At 43.5% G+C, this 22,612-nt stretch overlaps 1 protein-coding gene across 1 annotated transcript; it reads right to left on the bottom strand.

Annotated features, from left to right (window-relative positions):
* Positions 1–2,914: 2,914 nt before the first annotated feature.
* LOC111978343 (leucine-rich repeat-containing protein 3B-like) lies at positions 2,915–16,693 on the bottom strand. The gene is made up of 2 exons (XM_024008353.1): positions 16,379–16,693; positions 2,915–4,247 (listed from the first exon to the last, which is right to left on the bottom strand). Exon 2 carries the CDS (start codon positions 4,162–4,164, stop codon positions 3,370–3,372), a length of 795 nt encoding a protein of 264 aa, XP_023864121.1. The 5' UTR covers positions 4,165–4,247; positions 16,379–16,693; the 3' UTR covers positions 2,915–3,369.
* Positions 16,694–22,612: the final 5,919 nt, after the last annotated feature.

Raw genomic sequence — 22,612 nt, 5'->3', positions numbered from 1 at the left:
CACAACGACAGCTACTGCATGTGCTAGAGAACAGGGGTGTTACATTACACGTGTGCTGCTCCACATACTCACAAAACAATACATCCAGATACACAAACACCCACGCACACGTTCACACACACACATTTGTCTCACACACAAACACATAACTAATTTGTGTTTGTTTACTCTACCACACAAACACCACAGGCGGCCGGTGGCACCTTAATTGGGGAGGACGGGCTCAAAGTAATGGCTGGAACAGAATACTATTGAATGGTATCGAACACATCAAACACATGGTTTCCATGTGTTTAATACCGCTCCATTCCAGCCATTATTATGAGGCGTCCTCCCCTCAGCAGCCTCCTGTGACACACACACACACACAAGTATGTTACTGGGAAGGGCGGGACTGGCCAGCTAGCTGTGTGTTAGGAAATGTCAGCAAGGGAGGCTTACCATCTATATTTCAGTGCTGTTGAACCTCCTGCTCGTCACRGGGGCCTGCTTCCTTGAGATTAGCTCTGTTAGGATCAATAACACTGTCCTGTAAAGCAAACTCAGCCAGGAGGAGGAGTGCTGTGAATAGAATGCTGATGCACCAGAGAATCTATGTGCTCATATCAAAGCAAACGAATGATAAAGGTTCTTCCTTATTAAAGTATGTCTTAGTGTCTTTGAGTTTGCCCTCTAAACTAAGTAAAATATAGAGCAAAATGGATGAACAAGCTACTGGAGAGAGAGGACTCTTAAAAGTGGAGGTGTTGCCTAAGGGACTAAGGAAGTGTAAAGCCACAAAGATCATCATACACTCTGCTGGGCAGCTCAAGGGCATCTCCTGCCCAGTCAACATGGAGAGGGCCGGGTGGTCCCATTTTTTCCTCCTCAACCCCAGAACAGGGTCACCCAAGTTGAAGGATTCCTTCCCAGACTTTTTATGGCCCTCATACATAGTTTATTGGCTTGTTCTACTCTGGATGCATGTGTTTTCGATGCAGGGATACCCTTGTTGACAAACCCAGTTACAGGGTGTGCTGCGCTAACAGCCAATTTCATTATTCATCATCGTGTTCTGTGTTAAATCTCACCAGTTCATGTCGAATAGACACAAATGCAACATTTTATAAGGTTTTCCCTTTCCTCAATTAGGTATTTTGTGTCCTTTGTAACCTGCATAGTAATAAGGTTATTTAACGAAGATTGGAGGTTTCCTTATTCCATCTTGTTTTAATGCTTGGCTAAGTTTAGGCAAGCAATTCTAATTGGTTAAGATTAGGTTTAGGGGTTGGGATATGTTTAGGTAAGAAATGTGACTAGTTAAGTTTAGGGTTAGGATTCGAACCAGTAATGTTTTGTGTGGCAACCCGCAAGTCTGTTTATTTCACGCCTACTGTGCTGACTGTTGAGCTTTCATCCAACCAATCACATTCATTCCGCCCTGGAAGCAGAGCTGCCCTCGGAACAAAAATGAATAAGGAAGCCTCCACTGAGCATATTAAAACAGGAGTTTACTCTCTTGGTTTACCGCTTGCTGTGTCTTGTTCAATTCCACTCTTCTCATCTTCTTTCCTCTCCTACAAAATGACACTGAGGGGAAATGGACATGCATTTCCTTGTGCCTGAGTCTGTCCAATTAGGCAGTTCATATCAACCACAGCAGCAACTGGACCAGCAGGTCGCAGCCCCTGCAATGCAGTTTCGGAAAGCCCCAGGGAAACGTCCTCGGCAGACGGTCTGGCTCCCACCATGACGCCAGGCTCCCTCAGAGACACTAGAGGGAAGAGGTGGCACCCCAATAATCTAGACATAGCTYCCTATTCCTTGTCTCTTTTTATGTGTGATATGTCTGGGCTGTTTTCCTGATCACGTGACCATAACTAGATTATAGGCTATAACTAGGGCCCATAATTCATCCTAGTCAGTGCACACGGTCACCATTGCTCTTAATGGATCTGACATTTATCCCGTTCTTGTACTTATCAGTTGTATCTAAAGGGAAATATTCGAGAGTATTGGGACAGAGCCCAAGATTAGAATATCATTAGCATTTGCTGGTTTCTGAATGGCAGTCAGTGCTGCCAGAATTGTGAAGTTTGAATTTCAGCTATCAGGTAGACTGACGGACTGGACTGACTGTCCTACACCCCTGGGTAACGATATGTTAGTCACTGTGTTTCCCTTGTCGAAGAACCACTACATCGCACTATCCCAAACAAYCTCATTTATAATCTCTTTCTGTTTCTTGGAACCCACCACAAGGTTAATTCTGCTGAATAATACAACTCAGACAAGGGCAAGTAAATTTTAAAAAGCCCTTCGCTTTCAAATATTAAACTGCTGAACGTGTGTATTAGCTCTTATTGCCAATTTTAGTCCCAGTGGACTCTGCCCACAGTTTTGGAAGCATTGTGTTGCGCCAGCATGAGTGATTAACGCACTGTAAACCCCCACAGCAGGACCTTAATGTGCACTTTAAAACGCAAGGAAACAGAAAGGAACTAAAAGGAACACATTTTCTCCCACTTGGGATGATTTCTGTGTGAAGGATCATTGTGCCCTGGTGTGTAGGCAGGAATGTTTCTATACTGTACTGGCTGTTTCATTGTCTTGGTGAGAACAACAAAAGGTCTCTATAGTACAGCTAGGACGGGTTTCCTGTACAACCCTTTCGACTACACAGTGCATAACAGCAATGCAGCTTGTATGTGTACTGTTTTATAGTGGTGTGTGGATCAATCAGATCTCTGAGCCTTTTACCGGTTGGAGCATTTCATTGATTAATGATTGATGTGTATCATTCTAGTACAGTGGCCTGAACACATAATCGGCAGATTCAACTGATGGTCCAGTTGACATATGCACATACATTTGCTTAGTTTCTTGGAGGTAAAATAAGACCATTTGCACCAACAATAATTTTAAAAAAGAAACCCATGGAATAMATTGTTTTATTGTAAAGAACTACATTTCACCGTTTATAGACTGCGTATACTATATGGATGTTGTATGGAAAACAATAATTGTACATGGAAGGATATGGAGTGACAGAGTTGTTCATAGTGTGTGTTGCTATCCTGTTGTTCTGTTTGCTGTTTGATGTGGCCAAAGGACCCTTCACAGGCCTCATTTTGATAATGGGCCACTCCTGGTTCAATTATTAATCTGGGTTACGTACGGTGCCCAGGTCTGGATGGGCTTCCTGCATATATGGACACAAATCCTAGTGCCGCTGTGGCACCCACCTAAAAGCCAGMCAGAACTCTCCTTGGCTGGCACTGAATGGCCTGAAGTGTGGGTGCAGCCAGGTTACGGCCCTATAATAACCACCTCCTCTGGCAGACTTAGCCCTCCAGCCTAAGCTCCCCTCTGGGTTCTCCTGGTCCTGGGCTATACCATAGTGCTGAYGGTAGAAGAGGCCTCGGACGGGCCCGGCTTGGTGGGCAGAGACTTGAGGTACTCCAGGTGGCGGCGGGCGTCCTCAGTGTTGTGCCGGACGTAGTAGACCAGGTAGGAGATGACCATGGTGAACCAGCCGAACATGGTGACCAGCATGGCCACATCCGTGGTCTTCTTCATCACCACGCACAGGTCCAGGTCCTGGGCCAGCAGGAAGGGCACACCCTCCGCCCCCACGTTGGGCGGATCCGACGTCTCGCACACGATGCCCGTCAGCGAGAGGGGCTCCAGGTCAATGTGGGGCATGGACATCTGCAGGCTGCAGTCGCAGTGCCACGGGTTATTGGTCAGGTTGGCGCGCGCCCGCAGCCCCTCGAAGGCCTCAGGGTTAATGTTGACCAATTTGTTGGAAGACAAGTCCAGGAAGGTGAGCGAGGGCCCCAGGCTCTTGAAGGCCCCTCGCTCCAGCTTGGCCAGCTCGTTGTTGGAGAGGTCCAGCTCGCTGAGCAGGGGCAGACCCTGGAAAGCATTGCTGGGGACCTCGGTGAGCAGGTTGAAGTCCAGGTAGATGTGCCGTGTGTCATTGGGTAGGTCCTGGGGGATCTCCGTGAGACGCAGGTTGCTGCAGCGCACCGTCTTTCCACGGCCGTCGCTCTCAGAGCAGTAGCAGCCCTGGGAGCAGCTGGTGGCGGCGTGGTGGAAGCAGGTCATCAGCACCACGCTGTGCAGCAGCAGACACATGACCACCGAATGGCGCAGTAGCCAGCCGCTCGCCAGCAGGTGCATGGTGGGATATGGGCATGCTCCAGGGAAGACCAACGAGGGCGAAGGGGCAGAGCCAGTGTCAACCTCCCCAATAGCTGTCAAGCCTATGGAGAAACAGGAAGCAGGATTGGTGGAGGGAGACAACACAACCCACTGATAGGAGAGGTACAATTGTTGCAATTGGTCACCAACCATATAAAACATTTATTATAAATAGATGTGTTACTTCAAATACAGATGCAGGATAACTAGCATAACTGTGGTGAGGAGGCAGAGGGGATCTTGCGGTCTTGTTCAGCACAGTTGGCTGACTAAACCATGTTTATACTTACAGCTTTATGGAAAACATAAGGATCAAAAAGTGCCCTCACACTGGCAAAAACACACAAGTAAAAAGTGCTTTGGTGTCAGTGTGACTGATAATTGACATCCCTGCAGTGCTGGCCTATTTCGGCAAGTAGCCTAGTGGTTAGAGCGTTGGACTAGTAACCGAAAGGTTGCAAGATCGAATCCCCGAGCTGACAAGGTAAAAATATGTTGTTCTGCCCCTGAAGAAAGCAGTTAACCCACTGTTCCTAGGCCGTCATTGAAAATAAGAATTTGTTGTTAACCGACTAGCCTAGTTAAATAAAGGTCAAATAAAGTTTAACATTTTTTTTTCTTCAGTGCATCAAATTGAATCAAGCTCCATTTATAAAGCACATTTCAGACATTGAGTGCAACAAAATGTGCTTTACCAGGAAAAAAAAAACAATGAAAATAAAAGCTGAAATATTTACTACACAACAAAAATAAGACAACAACAAAAAGAATGACACACTGAACAACTAAAAAGCACCCTGAGGAAAAGCTAAGCTAAAAATGAAGAGATCTCTTTTAAATATGCCCACAGTTTCAGCTCCCCTCAGGTTCTCTGGCAGGCTATTCCAGAGGCTGGGGGCATAATAACCTCTCCATGCTTCTTGGTCCTAGGCTTTGGGATAGTTAGAAGGCCAGTGCCAGATGACCTGAAGGACCTACTGGGTCCATAACTTAAAAGCATGTCTGACATGTATTGGGGTGCACAATCGTGGATTAATTTAAAAACCAATAGAAGAACCTTAAAATGATTCTAAAACTAACAGGCAGCCAGTGCAGAGACCTTAACACCAGTGTAATGTGTGCGYTCTGTCTGGTATTGGTCAGTACCCGTGCTGCAGCATTTTGTATGTTTTTCAGTTGACCAATGGCTTTCTTGGGAAGACCAGACAGGAGAGCATTAAAGTAGTCAAGCCTGCTTGTAATAAAAGCATGGATGATTGATAGGTGAGAATGATCTGTTAATTGAATGATTAGAATATTCCGCCCTGAAACATATAATTGTATGGAATTGATTAGAATGTATAAAATCATAATCAATCAATGTGTAGTCCTAGTCAGAATTAGGGTAAAACAATATGTCTTTATGGTATTTTAAACACAGACTGTCTGAGCTYGGTGCCGACCTGACTAGAGATTTGGGAGAGAACGGGGAGTACGACTCAAGGACAAGGTCTCCCTAATCTCTGTCGGCTGGGTAGCAGGACATAGCAGTGTGTGCGTTTGGTTGTGTGAATGTGTGTGCGTGAGAAGTCAGTATAAAATTAATTGTTTTGTATTCTTGACTTTAGAACGTTCCCGTGAATAAACCTTTTTGACTATTTTAGCTGGGCCTCCGTCTGTTTCATTCGACCAGGATCTTACAAATTCTGGTTTGCAGACTGAGGAATATAATTAAATTGGGTTATGTACCTTCAGAACAAAATTCTCTGAACAATGAGTCTGACTGTATCAGTCAGAGAGAAACAGCTGCACCTTGGCAATGTGGTAAAAAGCTATTTTGGTCACATTCCTAATGTGTGATTTGAAATTGAGTTCAGAATCTAAAATAACAACTATCTTGATTGCGCATGAATTAAAATGTGCAGCCAGATTCTCTCTCAGTGCTTTGGCTCCAACAATAAGTACCTCGGCCTTGTTTTGTGAGCAATCCAAGTATTTAAAATCACTAAAACAGTCGAAAAATKTATCCGTGGAGTTAAAATCCTCTGGTGATACAGAAATGTAAAGTTGTGTATCGTCTGCGTAGCAGTGAAAATCAATGGTGTGCTTTCTGATGACCCTGCCAAGGGATAACATCAGTGGCGGTCAGTGCTGTTTAAGATGGAGGTTGATTTTCTTTTTTTTTATGAGCATGCCCTTATTTCTATTAAAGCATATTGGATGACTGTCATTCATATTCCATTCACCCAGCTCAATGTAACCCATCATTTGTATACCCATCATGAGGTTGCTACAGCCTAGCCAATGAATGACAGTTTACAATGTAGGTGCAGACAGGTCGAGACACAAATTTGAGGTGACAGTGACATTCAATACTGCCTTGCACACTCCTGCCAGCATCTAACTGATATACGGTGTAATCATTAGTCCAACAGTTGCAAACAAGAGTTTCTATTGGACAAATTCAGGTATGTTTATCCCCATTTTGTTCCGTTTGCTTCCTTTTAAGAATCGTTTTTCAACATAAACGGTGGAATGAATACACCCCATATCACGCGTAAACAAAGTTCACTTTCATAGCTACCACGTTGTATTCCTTCTCGCATCTATGCGCTCTCCTCTCACCTCTTCCCTTCGATTGTGGACTTCAATGCACAACACATCAGCTGTATGTGACCAGGCAAAAAAAAACACTACACACAACTAACATTGTTGTCACCATACTAGCTAAAGTAACGTCATAGTCAGCATAGCTAACAGAACTAACGATAATGGCGCCTGAGGAGATGGCTGCTGTTTTACGGTCCCCTAACCAAWTTTTTYGCGTTATTCATAACTTATTTTGTACATAATGTTTCTGCCACCGTCTCTTAGGACCGAAAAGAGCTTCTAGATATCACGACAGCGATTACACACCCTGTACTGGAAGAAGATTTTTTTTTTTCTTTAACGAGACGGATGCGAAGGATTTACTCCCGACAAGGCCCTCATCCCAGTCATTCGCAGGAGAAAGAGACAGAGATATCTGGGACGCATGTCTGGGWGCCTTGTAAGGATTCTACGGCGAGTGGGTAATCTTTCTTTACCATTGGTACTATTAGCCAACGTACAATCATTTGATCATAAAATAGACGAACTACGAGCACGTATATCCTACCAAAGGGACATTAAAAACTATAATATCTTATGTTTCACCGAGTCGTAGCTGAACGACGACATGAATAACATACAGCTGGCGGGTTTTACGCTTTTTCGGCAGGATAGAACAGCAGCCTCTGATAAGACAAGGGGTCAAAGGAAGTATMGAGGTTTTGCTCGCCTGAGGTAGAGTATCTCATGATAAGCTGTAGACCACACTATTTACCATTAGAGTTTATCTATATTCTTTGTAGCTGTCTATTTACCACCACAAACTGATGCTGGCACTAAGACCGCACTCAATGAGCTGTATACGGTCATAAGCAAACAGGAAAATGCTCATCCAGATGCGGCGCTCCTTGTGGCCGGGACTTCAATGCAGGGAAACTTAAATCTGTCTTACCAAATTTCTATCAGCATGTTAAATGTGCAACTAGAGTGGGAAAAAACAATGGACCACCTTTACTCCAAACACAGAGACACGTACAAAGCTCTCCCTCGACCTCCATTTGGCAAATGTGACCATTATTCTATCCTTCTGATCCTGCTTACAAGCAAAAACTAAAGCAGGAAGCACCAGTAACTCGGTCAATAAAAAAAGTGGTCAGATGAAGCAGATGCTAAGCTACAGGACTGTTTTGCTAGCACAGACTGGAATATGTTCCGGGATTATTCCGATGGCATTGAGGAGTACACCACATCAGTCATTGGCTTCATCAATAAGTGCATCGATGGCGTCGTCCCCACAGTGACTTTACGTACATACCCCAACCAGAAGCCATGGATTACAGGCAACATCCGCACTGAGTTAAAGGCTAGACCTGCCACTTTCAAGGAGCGGGACTAACCCAGAAGCTTATAAGAAATCCCGCTATGCCCTCCGACGAACCATCAAACAGGCAAAGTGTCAATACAGGACTAAGATTGAGTCGTACTACACTGGCTCATACGCTCGTCAGATGTGTCAGGGCTTGCAAACTATTACAGACTACAAAGTGAAACACAGCCACGAGCTGCCAAGTGACACGAGCCTACCAGTCAAACTAAATTACTTCTATGCTCGCTTCGAGGCAAATAACACTGACACTTGCATGAGAGCATCAGCTGTTCCGGACGACTGTGTGATCACGCTCTCCGTAGCTGATGTGAGTAAGACCTTTAAACAGTTCAACATTCACAAGGCAGCAGAGCCAGATGGATTACCAGGACGTGTACTCCGAGCATGCGCTGACTAACTGGCAAGTGTCTTCACTGACATTTTCAACCTGTCCCTGACTGAGTCTGTAATACCAACATGTTTCAAGCAGACCACCATAGTCCCTGTGCCCAAGAACACTAAGGTAACCTGCCTAAATGACTACCGACCCGTAGCACTCACATCTTGAGCCATGAAGTGCTTTAAAAGGCTGGTTATGGCTCACATCAACACCATTATCCCAGAAACCCTAGACCCACTCTAATTCACATACCGCCCTAACAGATCCACAGATGATGCAGTCTCTATTGCACTCCACACTGCCCTTTCCCACCTGGACAAATGAACACCTATGTGAGAATACTATTCATTGACTTATTCATTGACCTTAGTGTTCAACACTATAGTGCTCTCAAAGCTCATCACTAAGCTAAGGACCCTGGGACCTCCCTCTGCAACTGGATCCTGGACTTCCTGACAGGCCGCCCCCAGGTGGTAAGGGTAGGTAATAACATCCACCACGCTGATCCTCAACACGGGGGCCCCGCAGGGTGCGTGCTCAGTCTCCTCCTGTACTCCCTGTTCACTCATGACTGCATGGCCAACCCCATCATTAAGTTTACCAATTACACAACAGTGTTAGGCCTGATCACCGACAATGACAAAACAGCCTCTAGGCTGGAGGTCAGAGACCAGACCATGTGGTGCCAGGACAACAACTTCTCCCTCAACGTGATCAAGACAAAGGAGATGATTTTGGACTACTCGAAAAGGAGGAGCGAGCATGTCCCCATTCTCATCGACGGGGCTGTAGTGGAGCAGGTTGAGAGCTTCAAGTTCCTTGATGTCCACATCAACAACAAACTATCATAGTCCAAACACACCAAGACAGCCGTGAAGAGGGCACGACAAAGCCTATTCCCCCTCAGAAGACTGAAAAGATTTGACATGGGTCCTCAGATCCTCAAAACGTTCTACAGCTGCACCATAGAGAGCATCCTGACTGGTTGCATCACTGCCTGGTATGGCAACTGCTCGGCCTCCGACCGCAAGGCACTACAGAGAGCAGTGCGTACGGCCCAGGACATCACTGGGGCCAAGCTTCCTGCCATCCAGGACCTCTATACCAGGCGGTGTCAGAGGAAGGCCCTAAAAATTGTCAAAGGCTCCAGCCACCCTAATCATATACTGTTCTCTCTTCTACCGCACGGCAAGCGGTACCGGAGTGACAAGTCTAGGTCCAAAAGACTTAACAGCTTCTACCCCCAAGCCATAAGACTCCTGAACAGCTAATCAAATGGCTACCCAGTCTATTTGCATTGCCCCCCTCCCACCCCCATATTTACGCTGCTGCTACTCTGTTTATTATCTATGCATAGTCACTTTACCTCTACCTACATATTACCTCAACTAACTGGTGCCCCCACACATTGACTCTGTACCGGTACCCCCTGTATATAGCCTCGCTATTGTTATTTTACTGCCGCTCTTTAATTATTTGTTACTTAACACTTATTTTTCTTAAAACTGCATTGTTGGTTAAGGGCTTAAGGGCTTGTAAGTAAGATTTCACTGTAAGTTCTACACCCGTTGTATTCTGCGCATGTGACAAATACAATTTGATTTGATTAACGAGTTAGTAAACCCGCTACAATCATGCAGTAATGTTACAGTGTACAGTCAGTAAGTAGTTACACTGGCGGGCCACAGTGGCAATACCTTTGTAAAACTAAAAGCATACCTTGACTTGGAAGAGTTCCAGCGTTGTGTTGGAAAGTCAAAGCCAACTAGCTAACATACCATCCCTCTGTTTGAGCAGGGTGTTTCAGTAAGCTAAACTAGCTAGCTGCATTTGCTAACTAAGTAAGTGCAACTGAAAAAAAGGACAAAAATCTATATTTCTCTCTTGCTTCTCCGTCATTTTGGAAGAAATGAATTTGTTCAAAACTGTTCAACTACTGTCTTCCTCTCTGAGTCAACTACTCACCACATTTTATACACTGCAGTGCTAGCTAGCTGTAGTTTATGCTTTCAGTACTAGATTAATTACTTGATCCTTTGATTGGGTGGACAACATGTCAGTTCATGCTGCGAGAGCGCTGATAGGTTGGAGGACGTCCTCCGGAACGTAAGTCTATGGAAGGGCGTGAGAACCATGAGCCTCCTAGGTTTCGTATTGAAGTCAATGTACTCAGAGGAGGACGGAAGCTAGCTGTCCCATGGCTACACCATGATGCTACCCTACAGAGTGCTGTTGAGGCTACTGTAGACCTTCTTTGCAAAATAGTGTGTTTTAATCAATTATTTGGTGACGTGATTATATTTAGTATAAGTTTATCTAAAAAGGATAACTTCAATGTTTTACTATTTTTATTTTTATGAAAATCACTGAGGAGGATGGTCCTCCCCTTCATCCTCTGAGGAGCCTCCACTGGGTAACATATATAAACTGAACAGTACCGGACCCAAATATCGATCCTTGTGAAATGCCACGTGATATGTATTTTCTCTGAGTTATGTTCACCAAGGATGACAAAAAAAACAACTCTCAACCAGTTAAATAGGTCCTAAACTATTTTAGAACTGTACCGCAGAGACCAGCCCACCTCTCCAGTCTGTCCAGATGGACATAATGGTCAACAGTGTCGAATACAGCACTTAAATCTAAGAGAATAAGGACAGAGAGATGTTTGGTATCTGTGTTGGCTGTAAGATAATTTACCACTTCAACTAAGGCTGTGTGCAGATTGGAATGTTTCTCAAATACAGCTGGCACTTATAAAACAATTTAGCTGTTTGAACACCAGTTTCTCCAGAATTTTGCTTAAGAATGGAAGGTTGGAGATTGCTAAGAGCTGAAGAATCTAGATTACTTTTCTTCAGAAGGGTTTTCACCATAACAGTTTAGTGGAGTGGGGAAAGTGCATGTGAACAGGGAGTGATAAACAATAGCTTGCACTTCTTCAGATTTGCAATTAAAAACAGTTTTGAAGAAGAGGATAGGATCGAGAAGGCAGGTAGAAGGCTTAAGTTGAAATATCACTTTCCTGGGCATGTCTGTGTCAAACAGGGGAAATAAATCCATAGTCCCTTTGCGTGGTAAGCTAGGGTACATATCAAACTTCTCACTGGGTCTTGCTTGACTGATAAGAACCAAAATTAGGCTGGGTATCTCTGAAATATGCCGTAAACTCATCACATTTAGATGTGAAGGAAAGTTTACATAGGTTTGGGGGGGGTACGATTTATCAGGCAATCAATTGTTGAGAAGAATTATTCTGATTAATAGTGATCAAGTTAGAAAAATKTGCCCCTCTGGCATTTCTAATTGCCTTGTTATATATGCCAAGTTGCTCTTTCAGAATATCATAATGGACCTGCAACGTTGACTTTATCCACTTCCGCTCTGCCTTAATGCAATTTATCTTTAATGTATTAGTTTCCTCACTCATCCAAGGGGCTCTCTGTTAGGATGTGGTCTTTTTCAACTTTACTGGAGCATCAATAGTAGCCCTTAATTTGCTCTTAAAGTTAACAACTAAATCATCACAAGAGGGRGGCAGAATAGGTGGTGGGGTTTTGTTCATACACAATCAAATCTGTAGGAACTTTAGAGGTAAAATAGCATTTCTTAATAATGCATTCAGTATTACCCTATGCTATGGTAGTAAAGGTAGTACAAAAGGTAGTAAAAAATACACAGTGATTATCAGATAAAGCAACATCAACAATATTGGATATGTCAATACAAAGCCCCTTGGTAATAACCAGGTCCAGAGTATGGCCGTGGTTATGGGTGGGCCCAGCAACATGTTGGATAAAGTCCATAGAGCTTAAAAGATTAATAAATTCAATGGCCTTGGAGTCAGTTTCTTGGTCAAGATGAATATTAAAATCACCCAACACAATGATTTTATCATAGTTCTCAAGGACAATATACAGTAGTTCAGATAAATCAGTAAAGAAAGTGGGGCAGTGCTTTGACGACCTATACAGGGTTATGGCCAGCACTGGTGGCTGAGATTTAAACAGTATAGCATGATGCTCAAAAGACCCAAATATCACCAAACAAAATGTCCTTACAGCTGAGAGCATTAGAAAAAATAGAGGCTGTCCTCACACCCTTTTCCCCTTTTCTGATAGAGTATGAAAAGCTGTAGTCCAGGGGGAGGCTTCAATAAGAGCGGCACTACAGTCTGATGACAGCCATGTTTCAACAAGGAACATGCAATCAACTTGGCATTCAGGGGCCTCCCGAGTGGCGCAGCGGTCAAATGCACTGCATCGGAGTGCTAGCTGCGTTACTACAGATCCTGGTTTGATACCGGGTTGTGTCGCAGCCGGCCGTGACCGGGAGACCCATGAGGCGACGCACAATTGGCCCATCTTTTCAGTGTCCTGAGGGGGGAAAGGTTTTGTCGTGACCTCTTCAGGACTGTCTTGGTATGTTTGGAACATGATAGTTCGTTGGTGATGTGGACATCAAGGAACTTGAAACTCTCGACCCGCTCCACTACAGCCTCGTCGATGTTAATGGGGGCCTGTTCGGCCCACATTTTCCTGTAGTCCACAATCAGCTCCTTTGTCTTGCTTACATTGAGGGAGAGGTTGTTGTTCTGGCACCACACGGCCAGTTCTCTGACCTCCTCCCTATAGGCCATCTCATCATTGTCGGTGATCAGGCCTACCACTGTTGTGTTGTCAGCAAACTTAATGGAGGGTGTTGGAGACGTGTTTGGCCACGCAGTCATGGGTGAACAGGGAATACAGGAGGGGACTAAGTACACACCCCTGTGGGGCCCCAGTGTTAAGGACCAGCATGGCAGTGCTGAGCTGTAGTCAATGAAAAGCATTCTCACATAGGTGTTCCTTTTGTCCAGGTGAGAAAGGGCAGTGTGAAGTGTGATTGAGATTGCATCATCTGTGGATCTGTTGGGGCGGTATGCGAATTGGAGTGGGTCTAGGGTGTCCGGGAGGATGCTGTTGATGTGAGCCATGATCAGCCTTTCAAAGCACTTCATGACTACCGACGTGAGTGCCACGGGGCGGTAATCATTTAGGCAGGTTACCTTCGCTTACTTGGGCACAGGGACTATGGTGGTCTGCTTGAAACATGTAGGCATTACAGACTCGGTCAGGGAGAGGTTGAAAATGTCAGTGAAGACACTTGACAGTTGAGTACATGTCCTGGTAATCCGTCTGGCCCAGCGGCTTTGTGAATGTTGACCTGTTTAAAGGTTTTGTTCACATCGGCTACTGAGAGCGTTCAGTGCCACAACTGTGTTCAGTAGGCTAATCCATAAACTGTTTACGCACTCAGAACCGGGGTCAGTGCAAACAACACTGAGCTAACAACTTGTTAATGAGTCCTGTAATTTACACTTTTATGTAGCATGTAAGCTTCTAAAAAATAATCTGTCCTTTTACCCGAACACCCTTCATTAATACCTGAACACCAACCATCTGCTATCCCATTACTAATCCTCTTAAGGAAAAACTCACTTAACATCAATGGAATGTAATTGTATTTTGGCCACCCAACAGCATTGTAAGGCTACATGCTRAAGCTAAAAAAGGCAACAAAGGCAACCCAAACAGCCTTAGCATGTTGTGCTAGCAGCTATATCCTCTCCTGTAAAAATAATTTAACTTAAACTCTCGGACTTCGGCTGGTTCTTTAAAATGGCTGGAGACCATAGCAAGATCCATTTACCAAGATTTAAAAAATGAAATCGATCTCTAAGTACCTCTTAGGATCACATGACCGGGGGAGTCGTCTAAGGGACGCATCCTAATAAGTCTCATTGCAATAGGCCAGACCAGTTGAAAGTTCAAGACCGTCCCGATCAGCCCTGACCTCCTTTCAAAGACACTCAGATGATTATCCCCATTTCTTTATTAAAGCCAAACAAAGAAGATATAGTGGAACAGCACTGACTACAGATAAGACAAAATGCTCAAGGATATGAAAAGGATGCCTAAAGTGTTACTGTGTAAGAAAAGCGGTGGTTTTCCCACCATGATCCATGCTGCCCTGATGAGGTGGAGCTGTGGGGAACCAAGGAAACTGGACACATGAGGAGAGAGAGAGAGAAAAAAAGAGAGATCTGAGGAAAATAGGTAACAGGACAATGGAGAAGAACACAGAGGAAGGCCCACTGAAAAGAGATTAATGAGATGCATCGGAGGAAAGAGGGAGATATTAGCATGTCATGGGCTGAGGAGGACAGCTGTTAATGAAAAGCGGGGGTTGGAGGGATGACGGAGGGAAGGATGTGGTGATGGAGAGACGAAAGTGAGTGAGGGAAAAAGCTATGGGACAACAAGAGGAGAGAAAGGGAGCAACACCAACCTCATTAAATCAAATGATCAATAAAATCAGGTTAAGCTATAAAGACATCAACAACCCAACTATAAATTACCTCTCCTGCTTTTAAATTTACACTGTGCTCAAGACAAGTGCCCAGAGGTCAGTTTTGGCAGTTCATAAATTGACTGCAGTCAATGTTCGAATAATAGGCTACATCTCAGGCACCAAGTGCGCAAGAGCAATAATTTAGATATGACGCAAATTTAGGACCTAACTCAGCAAAACCATTATAATCCTGAAGGAATAGAACTACAATGTCCTCAAAGCAAAGGATTGTCAAAGTTGTTCAAGTATTATTTTGTTGTGATTGTTCATTGTATTATCATTCTGTCCAGACAACCAATGATAGACAAGTTAGGCCTATGTAGGTCATGAGGATGAGACAGAAAGGGAGGTGAGGAGAGAGGAAGCACAGAAGAACAAATACAGCTTTGAGGGAAATATCTCAATGTTATGTTGAGATGCAGACACTTAAATATGAGTCTAACCATATTACCATGCTCTCCCAACTCTGTTCCTATCCACCCCAATTATGAACACATTTCAGTCGGTTTAGGGACTCAGATTATTGTTGCCTGATTTCCATTGAAAGCCTTCATGCATTTATTCCCAGAATTATATATTATAGTACTGGTGCTTGCCTAGCCAGCCATGTGTTAGAGAAACAGGAACACACGTTTTCGTTAGAGGCCATCTACGGTTCAAACAATAACAAAGTGCGCCACCCAGCCACTGTTTTAGTAAAGAGCGGAGGGATGGGCTGGAGAAATTGAACCACTCTCAAATGTATAGACAGACCTATGAATCCAAGGACTGACCATGCTTAATATCATTTTTCCCCCCAAGAACCAAATGGGTACATATCCTTCATTTAAAAGTCAAAAAAATGTATTTAGCAATTTTGAACCGTTAAGCAGAACATAATTTTGATTAATCGACATGGCAATTTAGAGCTGCAGGAATGAATTTCCATTTTGAACTTGACCCCTGTGGTATCAACTAAAATTGAAGCAATAATTAAAGGATTAATAATCAAGTTTATTATTTAAGTTCAGTTCACTTTGAAGGTGTTTCTGACATACAATAAATGTATAAATACAAATCATTTTTAGGCTATTAATCTACTATTTTTTACCTACATACAAATATTTTACCTGCACCTTTTCTTTGGTGTAATAGTCACTATTTTCATTGTAAGCAACAAGCGTGTCAATAATAAACTCTTACTGAGTGTAGACTAGACCAATGCCTCCTGGGGAATTGATAGCCTATCGAAGTTAGTCTTCTATCTTGTCAGGCTAAATACCGTAGGTAATAAGCTACTGTTTGCCCCATTCTTCAACAAGCATTTCTGGAGCCTGAATGTATTAAACAAGCTGCAGTTATTTCCACAATCATAAAAGCCTTATAGTAGCCTATATCACCGCATGCTGTGTTTATTAACAGTAGATGTAAACGTATGTCTATGAAATGCATGCATTTTGAATAACATGCAGAAAAGCATTACTTACATCTTTAACGTTCTCCCCCTCCTTCGCATGGCGTGTGACACTCAACAGAATCACTTTAGTTTCAAGACGCCCACTTTCAAATCTTCAAAATAGATCATTATTCATTCCACTCCAAACTGGAATTCGGTCACTATTTTCGGTCGCTTCCATGGGGTCCTCTGTTGCATATCGCCAAACCAACGGCGCGCAATGCACCTTGAATTGAGTGCTTGCTCAATGCAGCTTTTTAGTTTCCACGCAACCAGAAAACTAACATTGCTGTAGCCATCGGGAAATTGGCAGGGACACAACACGCGAGTGTACGACGCCTATGGAGGGTTTCATCCAAGTGTGATCCTGCCAATTATKACAAATAATTATAGTGCAAGTGCAGCCACGGAGCGGAATATATTTTAGACACTGAAAAGACAGCGTTTGGCTACTGACAGCTGAAATCATTGTCCTAAGTGGGCACATAATAATGAAACTCCATTTGTTTGGTATTATACTCTTGTCTTCCAAGAGCTTGTGTTTTGACCAACAGTTTACGGATTTGAATATATATTTGAGTTGTATTAGAACACACACACATACAGACACACTCACTCATTGATTCTTTAACAATCTAACTTATAAATGCCTCATGAGCTTAGTTCAACCGTCATTCCCCATCAGAGCCCAAGATATAAGCTTGTGGCTCTCCAATATTTGTAAATAAAGTCAATGTGAACAAACAGTGTATAGCTTCAAAACATGGTTCAAACTATCATTTTCATCTCATGGATGGTCAGTCCTTCCATCCATAGGTCCATCTATACATTTGAGTGGTTACAGCCCCATCTCTGAGCTAATTACCAAAAACACTGGCTTTGTTATCGTTTGAACTGCAGATTGCCCTTTTAAGAAAGTGGGGTTTGACTAATCATGTTTGATCTGCAGGTTATTGTTCCAGTACTGTGTTGCCAGTGCTGTCTCCGGGCCTCTTCCTGTGTGTTGCCAACCGATAAGGAAGCCATCCAATCAAAACCACACTGTGATAACAGACACAGGCTGGGGCCCAAGAGTGGCTGCCAAGCAAAAAGGGTATTAATGGAATTTAAATCAATCAAAACACCCCATGTAAGTCCCCCTCAATGTCTCCTCAAACCATCAAATCAGTGTCAATGACAGGATGTGTGTGTGTAACTGAGTTACGAATGTATGTTGCTTTTACAAAATAGCTCAAGAATAGACTTGATAGGAATTAATTTGTGTTTTATCACCCGGGAAGACTAAAGATGCTATTGTGTATGCATTGGCCACATAATTACAGTGCTCAGCGAGAGTGGATTATGCTGCTTTTCCTCRTCAATTAGGTACGGATTAGATACGAGGATGAGCATATGAAGATGAAACAGCAGAAAATGCGACAAGTTTCTTATCATCGACAGGAGACGCGTCCCAAATGGCACCCTATTCCCTGTATGGTGCACTACATAGGGAAAAGGGTGCCATTTGGGATGCAGCCAGAGGGGAGAGGAGGAGATAGCAGCACTTCCAGTCAGTCAAATGCCTTGCCTTCATCTTCTGCATGCAGCATCAGATTACTTCAAACGGCCCGCAATGGTGGACGTATGCATTCTGCATTAACAGAGTGTACCAAACAGTGGAGGCCGCTGAGGGGAGGACGGCTCATAATAACRTCTGGAACGGMGCAAATGGAATGGCATCAAACACCTGGAAACCAAGTGTTTGATGTTATTGATACTGTACCTTTCCACTTATTCCACTCCAGCCATTACCACCTGCCTGCCCTCCCCAATTAAGGAGCCACCAACCTCCTGTGATACCTAATACTGATAGACTACACTCCAAGTGCTCCAACTCCTTCAAGTGAATCAAAGTTAATTCTCCCCTCTTTGATCCAATCAGCTGAGCCTCTAAGGAGGAAAAGTTGCCTGGATCGCTTCCATCAACATGGTGGTACTGGAGTGCTGCTAAGTGTGAACTCAGCTGAGGTGCATACTGAAGTTGCTGTAATGTATTAACAATGGAATGTGAACGTTGTGCCAAGATTAGCGAGGCTACGCTTCGCTCTCTCTGGCACAAGAACAAAAGGAGAGTAATTAATGAGATCCAGGGTCTGTGGTCCTCCCCTCTGTCTCTCTCTCTCTGTCAATCTTTCTTTCTCTCGCTCTGCTTGTCCCTCTCTCTCTCTTTGTCTCTTTCTCACCCTCTCTCTCTTTCTCTCTGTCTCCTCACTGCTCCCAGCTCACTCCAAGATCAAAGCCGTGGCTTGTCTTTGTGAGCATGACAGTACTTCCAACTTATTTATTTCCCTGGCAGTTAATTTAAAAAAAAATCTAAAGCGACAAGAGTATATAAAAATAATTCCCCCCACCACCTTGGGGAACAGAGTTACTGCAGGTCAGCCTATCTGTRAGGAACGCTTGCATCAAAGTCTACAATGCAATTAAACAATGCACCTCACTGTGGAAATTGGACATATTTATACTTAGTTTCCTTTGAGTTGTTATATGAAATGAATTCCCCATGGTGGCGTTGAGCAATCTGAGTCTTTTTCCAAATGTGATAGAAATAAGCCATAGAACTAGAATTACACTGACAATGTCAGTTACCATGTCAGCCATATTGAGTGTAAGGCTGTGGTCAAAGGGGCTTTACCCGTTCTAATAATTATATATTTATATGGGATAGATCAACCTTGTTCCTAGAGAGTTGATCATATCTCAGGAGGATTCCTTCATCACAAGGGAAATTCTCAGTGCGCTATATGACAAGCTTATGAAAACGTTATTCAAATTTCTGCAGATATGACGTGAGAAGCATTGGCAATCAGGGTCGGGGTCAATTTATTTGAAGGCAGTCAGCTCAGAAAGTAAACTGAAATTACAATTCAATAATTGAAACAAGAGCATTTATTTTCAATGACTTCTCAATAAACTGAAAAGTAGAACCTATTTAATTAAAATCACTTCCTGAATTGACTGCCTTTAATTCGAATTGAACCTAACCCTGTCGGCGATGTAAAAATGATAGAGACCAGAATGGATTTGTGAATCAAGTGTTGGTGTCTGATAGTTTGTAAAGGGCATGTGGAGATGGGGATTCGATTGACACAGACATGACGACACACGGACACATCCACTCAGACTGTCTAATTTAGCTTCATCTCCCTCCGAGCCTCAGTCAGACATAATCTGTCAACAGGAGTGGAGGGAAAAAAATTGGAATGTGTCAAAATCAATGCAAACCAACGTCTGATTTTTCACTTCTATATTGTGGCCTTGGTTGAAATCCAGTCAAAGCACTCATGTTCTGTTTAACTAGTGCGACAACACTAGCTAATGGACTTACATTTACTGGGCTGGTTTCAGTATGGGGCTATTATCTAAAGAGTGACTGAGGTTGTAGGCTAGTGCACAGTACCTCAAAGGTGAAATTATTATGGTAACCGTTGCCATCGCCTGGCCCTGTTTCCTAATGCCCTTTCATTATGATTAATATTTCTCACCCTCTCATTGTGTCAAGCATATTCACAAAGGGAGGCAGGGAGGGGCATACACTTCAAAGGTCACTGCATGCGTACCTCTCCAAATATAYTTCTTCTGGGAGTGACTTGGTCAAAACAGGAATGGGACTTAAAATGTTGTCAGGTCAGATTTCAGGATGTATTAACTTTGCATATGATATTGGATATTTATCTATTTACAATGTTGTGTCACATCTGGCCGTGATTGGGAGTCCCATAGGGCGGTGCACAATTGGACCAGCATCTTCCGGGTCTGGCTGTGGTAGGCCGTCATTGTAAATAAGAATTTGTTCTTAACTGACTTGCCTAGTTAAATAAGGGTTCAATAAAACAATTTTTTTATTTTACTATCTACATGAGTCAATAAGTGAAGACCCTCGTGTGAACTGAATTACATTTTTACACACACTGAACATTTTTAATAGACATTTCTGACATGCTTCACAACTGCTCAGTAAAACGCTTTTGGAGAGTTCATTGCAAGCAGATGCTTAAAAAACGTTTCTCTACCTCTATCCCAAGAACCACTATCCTTGTCTGACAGAGGACATCAAGCAACTCGAGATCCCTGTTAGACAGCTATCCGCAGATCTGCGACAAATCCTGTTTCCGTCTCCCCTGCTGCCACAACAGTCAGACTGCATCAAGGCCCCAAAAACACACCATCAATAAGTAAACAGGAAGGGAGGCAGGCAGCGAGTGTCCATCTCACTTCATTACCAATGTGCCTCTTCAACTTCAAATGGGCTTCTATTTTCAGATGCTTAGCGTGCTTGTGTACTCTGAAGTCTACCCCTTGGTCTGTGTCTGTGAGAGACTGTGTGTATGTATGTATGTGTGTGTGTTTTTGTGTATGTGTGTCTGTGATTGTGTAGGTGTTTGTACCTCTAGTATTGGTTCATTAAGAAAGTGGATAGTCTGTTGTACTGATTGACAACAATCACACACTTTTCCACCGAGTATACAAAGTCTCACTGCACCACTTTATACACGGACAGGCCAGCCAAGGTGCATCATTAATCATGCAGTTAATTTACAGCTGCTAGGTTATCCTTAAGGACCATTAACAAATTAGCATCTTAGAGTTTCTCTTGAGTATGCAGTCTGCGTCATATCTGTGAATCTACAGTATTTTGTGTAGCACAGGAGGTTGGACCTTAATTGGGGAGGACAGGCACATGGTAATGGCTGGAGGGGAATTGGTGGCATGGTATCAAATACATCAAACATATGGTTCCATGTGTTTCATACCATTCCATTTACTCCTTTCCAGACATTATTATGAGCCGTCCTCCCCTCAGCAGCCTCCACTGTTGTGTATGTAGAACCAGCCATATATACAGTACTGTATTATATGGGTCACAGCATCATCCAGTATAGTCTACACTATAGTTCTGATATTAAATAAAACATTGCCAAGAGTTTGACATATTCATTCTTAGCAGGAAAACAAACCAACAGGGACATGAAGCCATGGCCACCGCCTACTAGTGAGATAAACCCATTTAGTACTGAGGGGCCTTGAGCCATGGGTTAAATAATTCAAACGTTTTTGACAAACCTGTAAGGCAAAAAGGGCTCCCTCTTCTGGTCAGACAGCACTCACAGTAGGAAACAAACTCACTCTCTGAAGATTATTTAAAGCASRKRTGTCAGAGTCAAGGCCCGCGGGCCACATCCGGCCCGCGAGAAGGTTTTTTACGGCCCCTGGGATGATCTTGATTTATTATTAGAACCGGCCCGCAGACCGCAGCAAGCCGGCAGCCCGCAGATCTTTTACACGCACCAATACTACATTTCCCACAATGCAACGGTGACGCACCGAGCAGTAGGCTGCTTCATTTCAATATTTATTGGCACAGCAGTCGTCAGCATCACAGTAAAATTAACTTTCAGATACCCATCAAAAATGGCAAAACGGAAGGTGGACACTGAGAACCGGGGGTTTCAAACAAGGTGGGAGTCGGAGTATATGTTCACGGAGGTAGCTGGAAAACCTGAGTGTCTTCTGTGTGGAGAAAGTGTGGCGGTACTGAAAGAGTATAATCTGAGACGACATTATGAAACGAAACACGCGGACAAAAACAAGAATATGGACATGGAACAAAGGCTACAAAAGGCAGAGGAATTAAAACGAGGCCTCAAATCTCGACAGGCTCTGTTCAAAAAAGCCAAATCACAAGGCCAGGCTGCTGTCAAGGCCAGTTTTATTTTGGCAGAAGAGATCGCTAAATCAGCCCGGCCATTTACGGAGGGGGATTTCATCAAAAACTGCATGATTAAAGTTTGTGACGAAGTTTGCCCAGAAAAAAGGCAACTCTTTTTAAATGTGAGTCTGAGCAGAAACACCATTGCCGTAGGTTTTCAGTAGGTTCAATTAGGTTCACTAGACTATATGCGTCATTTAAAAAAATTTCAATGAACATTCGAACAGTCCGGCCCTCGGCTTGTAGCTAAATTTTTTATTTGGCCCTCCGTCCATTTGACTTTGACACCCCTGATTTAAAGGCTTCAACAGTATGATGACATGTTAACTAAACATTGGAATACAATTTCTGGTCATTTGCACTCATGCAAAGATAATGTCCCTCTCCTTACTATCTAAAGAACAAGTGCCTAAAGTCCCTGTCAAGTGATCCAGTACCTTTCTTTACTTCTACAGCTAATGTATTGATCCTGAATCAAACGGAAATGTGATATTCCAGTCTCACTGATTGGGCGAA

This window comes from Salvelinus sp. IW2-2015, linkage group LG18 (genome assembly GCF_002910315.2).
Source record: "Salvelinus sp. IW2-2015 linkage group LG18, ASM291031v2, whole genome shotgun sequence".
Taxonomy (NCBI): domain Eukaryota; kingdom Metazoa; phylum Chordata; class Actinopteri; order Salmoniformes; family Salmonidae; genus Salvelinus; species Salvelinus sp. IW2-2015.
Note: the sequence above shows the minus strand (reverse complement) of the source record. Positions and strands in the feature narration are given on the sequence as shown.